The sequence below is a fragment of the Cornus florida genome, unplaced genomic scaffold, assembly GCF_030987335.1.
Source record: "Cornus florida cultivar Cherokee Brave unplaced genomic scaffold, ASM3098733v1 CherokeeBrave_3.0.0_Hap2_Chr10, whole genome shotgun sequence".
NCBI lineage: Eukaryota > Viridiplantae > Streptophyta > Magnoliopsida > Cornales > Cornaceae > Cornus > Cornus florida.
Genome location: NW_026775580.1, coordinates 73,345,562 through 73,354,224, shown reverse-complemented (window position 1 = coordinate 73,354,224; position 8,663 = coordinate 73,345,562). Strand labels below are relative to the sequence as shown.

At 35.6% G+C, this 8,663-nt stretch overlaps 1 protein-coding gene across 1 annotated transcript; it reads left to right on the top strand.

Annotated features, from left to right (window-relative positions):
• The first annotated feature begins 4,683 nt into the window (after nucleotides 1-4,683).
• LOC132277852 (F-box protein At3g56470-like) lies at nucleotides 4,684-8,251 on the top strand. Its single transcript, XM_059779694.1, has 3 exons — nucleotides 4,684-5,675; nucleotides 6,969-7,034; nucleotides 8,080-8,251. The coding sequence occupies exons 1-3, from the start codon at nucleotides 4,684-4,686 to the stop codon at nucleotides 8,249-8,251; spliced, it is 1,230 nt and encodes a 409-aa protein (XP_059635677.1).
• Nucleotides 8,252-8,663: the final 412 nt, after the last annotated feature.

Here is an 8,663-nt window from a genome sequence, read left to right as displayed (position 1 = left end):
AGAGGTCTTAACATTGATGCAGACTTTAGCATACCTAGTTTTATGCTTGTGTTCAGTGATCTCATCGGCAAAGAGGGGCTGGCCAATGCTGCTTGCAATGTAGCTTAATCCGGGTCCTGTCCAATACTGAAGTGGAAAACCATAAAGCTTGATCCAAAGTGGTAATGAAGAGTACTAAGATTTTTTGAAGTTTGGCTCCCAAAGATTCAAGATGATAGGTTTATTGGATAAGAACCATGGTCCTTCTACAAGAACAAGCTTGCATTGATCCAGGGAGGAGAAATGGAATTCGAAAATTCCTTTCTCTGAGCTTGTAACTTTGGTTAGCCCTTTCTCAACCCAAAGCTCAATGCACGCGTCCCTGACCATTCCAAATGGGAGAGGTTTTGTGCACAAAGTAGCCTAAGAGACTGGATTTCATGAGTTGAATGCCAGCTTGCTCAATATCTGGGGGTAGGGTGATGACAAAGTCAATGATCTCAGTTTGGTTAATAAACTGCAGAGGAATTCTTTTTTGGTTCTTGACAATAGAGGCCCAGGTAGGAACTGTTCCATTATGATTATGAGGTGTGGTAAGGTTGACTAAGGTTGGTCTGGTTGGTATGGTTGGTATTTGGTCAGAATTATGGGAGCAGTTGTTTGGTATAGTTGCATTGGTACTAGGAATTAAGGTTTGGTTGTGTTTAGTTGGGTTGGGGGAGCAGTCAACGGTATAGGGATGACTGGTTGGTTTTGATCTATGGGTAAGTGACAAAGAGGGGTTTGTAGGCTGGCTACTCTTATCAGAAAAAATTACCAAAAGAGGGGGTGATAAGATGGTCATTAGGTTAAAAGTGATTTGGAGGGTTACCTGAGATATCCGAACCCTTTTTTGAATTCAGATTAGCACATTGGATTGCACAACTCTCAATGTGGTTTGGGTGGCCGTTCTGGTGAGAACTGAAGGTGGATGAGGGAACTGGTAATGGTAAGGGCTGATGGAGATGAGCCTTTGAAGCTTCTGACTCCCCATGATTGCTAGCTTCATTATTTGACTGATGAGGGTACTCCAGTGAAATGGATGAAAGGTGATTTGCCTTGATGATTTGATCACTAAGATCAGTAATCGGAGCTCTCAGTCATGCTTGATTTTCTAGACTAATGTCAATAATTTCCCTCAGCCATTCCACTTCCTCAAGAAGGTACTTGTACTTTTAGTTGCTTTTGTATTCTTGAAGATCAACCCGCAGCCTATAAATTTCCTCTATTAAGGCTCGAGTGTTCTGTGGATCAATGTCATCAAGAATGTGATTATGATCATCAGTGACTTTAGGTTGAGAGCTACTTTGAGAAGGGGCTGGAGGTAGGAAGGTAACTCTTTTTGGAATATTAAATGGTTTAGATTTATGATGGGAAGCTGTTGGTTTGGTGGGATTTGGCCTTTTAAGGATGGAAACAGGGGGGTAGGGAGAGATTTGCGTTTAGGAACTGAGATGTTTTGATGGTGGAGAAGATTGGTAGCTGCCCAGAAGGGAGGTTTAAGATGATTGGGTTGTGGATTCCGATGAGAAGGTCTGCGAGGTCTTGGAAATCTCATCGTTCCTATATAATAATAGAGTTGCATCAAAGTGATTGAGATGCATAAAAACCTTGTGTGCAGCAACTCGAATATAACTATTTTTTTTTTATAATTCAATTTTTATAAACTCCTGTGAATTCAACAATCTCATCTAATATGGGACTACTAGAATGATTTAAAGGCCTATTTGCTAAAATATCTAGTTATTCATTGTCTAAAAAAAAAAACTTCTAAAAAAAAAAATTCAATCCAATATCAAAATAATATTTAATCACAAAAACATTTAAGAAATTTTCTTATTATTGAATGTTACTTTTTCTCACATATCCCGTAACATGTTCAAATCATGTTAGCGACTCGTGTCAAATATATTAGAGTTGTTGTATTAGAAAATGCTCCTGAAAATTTAAAATTAACATCATCAAATCATCAAAAAGACGTTAATGTCACTACAATAGAAATCATCAATTTTATCATCAAAGATATAAGATCGATAAAGGAGCAAATGTCTATGTGTTATGTTTGATGAATAATAGGAGTATCATTGAGCATTTTATTGGTATAGTACATGTTACAGATATAACTAGTAGCTCTTTCGCTTAAGATGGTGATTGATAATTTATTATTAAGCATTTCCAAATCATGTGGGCAAGGTTATGATGAGGCTAGTAATATGAAGCGAGTTCAACGGTCTCAAAATGCTTATTATGAAAGAGAATGAATTTTCTTTTTATGTTCATTGTTTTGCTCACCAACTTCAGTAAGCTCTTGTGGGTGTGGCAACGAAACATTCCCAAATTTCCTATCTTTACACATTACTTAGTAGTGTGGTAAATATAGTTGAAACCTCATGTAAACATCATGAAATGCTTAGAGAGAAACAAGTTATCGAAGTTATCGAGTGATTTAACTTAAGTGAGCTTTCAAATAGGTGAGGCCTAAATTAGAGTACTTCTCTTATACATCCTAGAGACACTCGTTCAAGCTCACATTATGGTACTTTAATAAACTTGATTACGATGTTCTCATCTATAATTGGTGTACTTGAGAATATAAAAAATGATGGATTGAAATTTGATCGAAGAGGTGAAGCAACAATTTTTCTTGAGTCAATGCAATGCTTTAGTATTGTATCTAATCTCCATTTGATGAAGTCAATGTTGTGAATTACAAATGAATTATGAAAAGCACTACAAACGATTTTGATATTTAATTTCAATCAGGGCACTACAATCTAGCTGAGTTTAGGCACGGATCCAGTATAGGCCGCAGGGGAGGGGCCAGGGGGGTAGAATTGCCCCCATTGAAATTTTTTATTTGTTCCCAGAAAAACTTCATTAATACTTCCACAACATTTTTTCCCCTGAAATTATAGAAAAACTTCACTAATACTTCCACAACATTTTTTTTTGTTTAAAGCCGTCTCCACTCGGATACTTCTCTGGATCCGTCCATGGCTGAGTTTGAATACCCCTCTTAACTCTGGTTTAGAAAAGAATAATAAAAGATGTCATCTCCAATTTTCAATCATCACTTTCTTCGACCAAGAGAGAGAATGTGCGTGCTAAAGGAACTTATGCCAATTGAAATTGTGCCCATTTTGTTACCATACATACCAATTGAAACTGAAAATGGGAAAGCAATCAATGGACATTTTCACTTCTTTTTATCAAAAAATAAATAAAACATGTTTGCTTCTTCATTCACTATATTTTCTAGGCTGAACGCCATTAAACATCCCCCAACACAACCATCCGAGGGGAGTAAGTTAACTGACCATGTACCTATTTTATATATACTTCACAAATATATATTTTACATTATCACTCTTAAAATAAAAAAATAATAATAATCTTTTTAATTAAATAAAAAAATGCTTTCAAATTCAAAAAAAATAAATAAATAAAAATAAAAATTGAGGGGTTTTTAGTAAAAAAAAAATGTTTAGTGGAACGCAATAGAAAGGAGGGTTTAATAATGCACCTCACACTATTTTCAATATTAATCAAATGATGATAATATTCTGAGCCCCAACACCATGCTAAAAAGAGGGCAACCCCGTGTAAAACCATGTGGGCTTGAGCCTATTGACCCCTCATGCATTGTTTTAGAATTAGAGTCCTACTTAATTTACCGACCTCTTGTTTTTGGGGAAGTGATTTGAATAATTGAATGTAAACCACAATTCCTTTTTATTTATATTTGGTAAGTATAATTAATTTACATTTCCTTATTATTTTTCTTATGAAATTAGGGTTCACTTTCAATATATAGAGATATATATATATACAAATTACCTTTCATAAGTACTACAGGCAGTAACAGTGGTATCTCCTCTTCCTTGGATGATGGTGAACTTTAAGAAGACTTGAGTTACTGTTGCATCCTCCGTTCACAATCACCAGTCGATCTCTGCTAGACCACAGGTGCGTCTCTCTCTCTCTCTCTCTCTCTCTCTCTCTCTCAGCCTTTTATATACCCCTTAAGAAATCTGATTCTTGAGATTAGTTTATGAAGATTCTTAATCCCATCACATCCATGCATGTCAACAGATCGTTTTAACCTACATAAATTTGATATGAGAAGTCTAATATAGCGACACTAAAATATGATACATGTTATTAATTATATTTTCTATAAAAAATAAAAAATAAAAAAGTGAAATTAATAAATGTTTATATATATATGAAAGTATGTATAAAAATTTATACTTATGATCTGTTCAATATCTTTTCTAAAGAGCTGATTGAATAGAAACTTGCTTGAATTTAACTACTTTATAAGGGATTTATTTTGGGGGGGCAATTTATTAGGTTTTTAATACCCTCATCTAAAGGAAGGTAACAAAACTTGGCTTATGTCAAGTTTTCTGAAGGCAAAGAATCACAATGGTGTACCAAACCTAGAGAATTAGACATTTCAAATTGTTGAAACATTCACTTGTACGACATATAAATTTGCTTAGAGTCAATTGTCATGTGTAGTCTTAGGTTCATTTTCAATATTCTTTCTTATTGTAACATATATGTTATCTTGTAATTGCAGTCTATATATATATAGCTACGAGAAATCTGCATGCTAATTATGGGACGATCAATGGAGAGAAGGGCTTAGGTAAAAGATTGATGAGCAAAGTGAGAAACATTAAGGAAGATGCGCGAGAGAAGTTGGGGTGGGCTGATCTTCCACAAGATCTTCTTGAAAAAATAACGAGACTACTTGCGTGTATTGATCAAATACGCGTTAGATCAACATGTAGAAATTGGACATCTGTAGCTATGATTCCTCCCTTGAAACGACTTCCATGGATTATGACATCTGATAAGCCTTGGCCCTCGTATACCCTTTATGACCCTTCTGACAAAAAGAGCTTCGACATCAAGATTGAGGAAGATGACCCAATTAATCACTATCTTAGTGTGTTTTGTGCTTCAAAATTTGGTTGGTTATTAGTATACTGTTCTCCTCGAAGAAAACTTGTTTTCTTCAATCCTTTCAAAAAGGAGGTTATAGAAAAACTACCTGAGATTGATTTAAGCATGGCCACATTCTCATCTCCACCAACAGATTCAGAATGCATGATCTTTGCCTTCGGTAACAGCAGTCGAATTAGCATTTGTGGTCTCAACGATATAAGTTGGAGAACTTACGAATGGGGCCTTGGTGCTTTTGGTGAAATTTGCAGTGCTATCTACTCTGGAAGAAATTTATACTTCACGGATACTAGAGCACTTATGATGTTCAACATTGATACAGTCGATTTGAAATTTCTTGCTATTGCTAAACCAGATGAAAATCATTGGAGAAATGATGGATATTTGGATTATAATGATGGTACATATGATTCATATTTGGTTGATTCTAATGGAGAGATTATATTAATATTGGTCAAGCTCAGCAAAAAATCGAGTCGGTTTCAAATTTTGAAGCCTGATTTTTTGGAGATGGAATGGGTGGAAGTCACAAGATTGAAAAATCAAACATTGTTTCTAAATCGTGCATCATCTTTTGCAGTGCACTCCACCGAAAGAGAATTGGTGGATACAGTACACACTCTTTCCCGCGGAAAATTGAAGTTATATTCCTTGAAGGCTGATCAAATCCATAGTTGCTCCGAGTATTATGGTAGTGTATATGTTGATCCACCTATGTTTAAGTTTTTTAATGTATGGATTGAACCACCCTATTAGAATTTAGTATAATCATTTCATCATCATGTTTTATATCACCTATCTGTGTGTGTGTGTGTTTTCTGAAACAGTGTGTGTATGGAAAAGCTAGATGGCTTGATTCAATAAGAGGTTTATGATGACAACCGTACCTAGTTTGATATTAAAAGATTCTAGAAAAGTGACAAATTCAATTACAACTTAATTTAGAAGAAGACAGGAGCCACCAGACTGGTGGCTCAAGAAACTTTAGGAGGGCTTGTTTGGTATGCATTTTTGTTTTCTAAACCGAATATTGTAGCAGTGTTTTGAGCCGCAACATATTGGATAATAATTATTTGTTTTGTGCAGTATTGAAACACTTCATGTTTGGAGATATGATACATATTTAATTGATTCTGATGGAGAGATTATATTAATATTGGTCATGAGTAGGGGGATACGAATTTTAAGGCCCAATTTTTTGAAGATAGAATGGGTTGAAGTGAAGGAATTGGAAAATCGAACATTATTTCTTGGTTGTACGTTAATTGCAGTGCATTCAACAATAACATAATTGATGGATACAGTAGACCATCATTCTAACCGAAAATCAGAGTTACATGCTACTATATGTGTGTGTTTGTATATATTCATACAGCTTTTGCAATTCAATTAGTGTACATGCATATAAAAATAGAAAATTGTTTTCGATTTCTACTAGGTACAAACAATTCCTTTGAGAAAGTGTGTGAGTATCAATTAAAAAAAAAAAAACAAAAAGAAATAAAAACGTGTTTTAAGCTAGAGTTGTTTTGTTGAAGTATCAAGCGGACAAGAGAGTGTCCGTCAGTATTAGATTTATATTTTTTTGCCCACACCCAATGAAAGTGCACCATACAAGTTTATTGAAAGCAGTTTTTTAAGTGGGTGTGAATAATTTTATTGTATGTGCACTTTTATTGTGGTTCTTTCTTCGGACACATTGTACATGGGTTCCATATTCAACCTTCTTCTTGGCCGAACTTTAGCCGAACTTAATTGCTTGGGCATCTCATCATTGGAAATGCAATTTTGGATTTTACAACTCAATTTTGAAAATGGCTCTGGCTTCTTTGGTTTATGGCGTATGGAATGAACGCAACGGGGGAATCTTCAAGAAAAAATCTACTAGGCAGAATTCATTGTTCAATCAATCACTGGATATAGTGAGACTGAAACTAATTAATGTCCTCATCATTTACTGATTCTCTTAATGATAGGCGCATAATTGAGGAATGGGAGCTACCAATTCCAGTTCAGTGGCCGCCAGCGAAGCCACCAGATCGGCGAGTATGAGGAGCTCTTCTCCATCTTCGTCACTGTTATGTGAGGTTGACCAACATTGGTCATTATTCTGTTCCTCTAGGATGGGATGTTTGTAATATTGGGGCTGAGCTTCCGTATTCATCGATCAAATTGTGATGGTTTGTTAGCCTTGGCTAACAGTTGGCTAAATATTTGTTTGTTCTTATATCTATAAAATTGAAATTTAACTTTTGAAAAATATATATATATATATATTAGACACCTAAAATTCATAAGTCATTCGCTCGTACAACATATAACTTTGCTTAAAGTTAATTCTCATGTCTAGTTTTGGCTTCACAAGCCTTGTGTAAACTCCAAACCAGAATTTCTTGCAGTGTTTATATTATAAACTATTTTTTAAGAGGGCTATTACTAATGACAGTTTGACGTGAACAGCCCTCTGTGGCTTGAATTTTAGGTTTTTCGAGTGTCTTACTCATTACACAAGATGGTCAACCAATAACCTTCAACCTTCGATTCAAAAAAATAAATAAATAAAAATAAAAAATAAAAATTTGACTTTCAGTTTAAACAATAGAAATTATGAATTTAGATTTACAGTCAATTAATTTAGATTTATCAAAGGTTAGTGTTAAGTCATATAAAACGGAAGCGAATTCGAAAGTGGGAGCTTGAAAGCGGCTTAAAAATATCGCCGATGACCCCCCACAGTCAAAAAGGTAAAAATGAACTAGAAATGGTAATTTGAAATCAAATTATACCACTTAGAATAACATGAATTTTTGTAAAATAAGGCTATATTAAGGGTGCCGAACGATAGAGACTGTCGTAGTTTATTTTACCATCCAATTAATATGTACGTAATGATAACTCCTCGCCAGTAAAGTGAAAGATAAGGATTTGAGTTACAGCAATAATAATAATAAATAAATCAGAGCATTTAATAAGAATAATGCTTGTCGCAAAAGCAGGAATTATACTGACGTGACCTATTCATAACTTGAAACTTGTCAAAAAATAAATTTTAAAAATTAAACATGGATCACTAGGATTTTTTTACAGGTGGTTCAAAGGGAAAGAGGATCTAACCTTCTCTTTGGAGGGGAGTTGGTTCGTGAAACATTGTGGCCAGTCGCCGGCGGCGACTGTGATTGCGTCGGATGACTTGACCGATGGTGGTTTTGGTGTTTGTAATGTGGACTTTAGCGGAGAAGTGATCGTAGATGATGGATGAGTATGGTTTTGGCGACGGATGCTGAGGGAGTTGAATCAAGCTATTTCGTAGCAGAGAAGATGTTGGTCCGTTGCGTGACAGCCAGATGGGTTTCAAACTGAGTTGTGTGTGAGAGATTTGACAATGGCTCGAGTTTCGGTGCGGCAGAAGGTGGAGTTTTTGGTTGCGAAAAATCAGTGTGCATGCTTTCAAAAATCCGAAACCCATAACAGAGTTTGTGTGAAGTTGGCGGCCAATCCCGCCGCCAGAAATTGGACTGGTTTGCGGCCAATCCTTGAAGGAGGTTTCCTAACTCTTTGTACCCTCCATATACACCACCGATTTGATGTCTGCCACAAAGATTGGTGATTGAGAGACCGATTCGTGATTCAAAGGGGGTTGTGGTGTCTTTTTTGTTTTGGCAGTGGAGCTT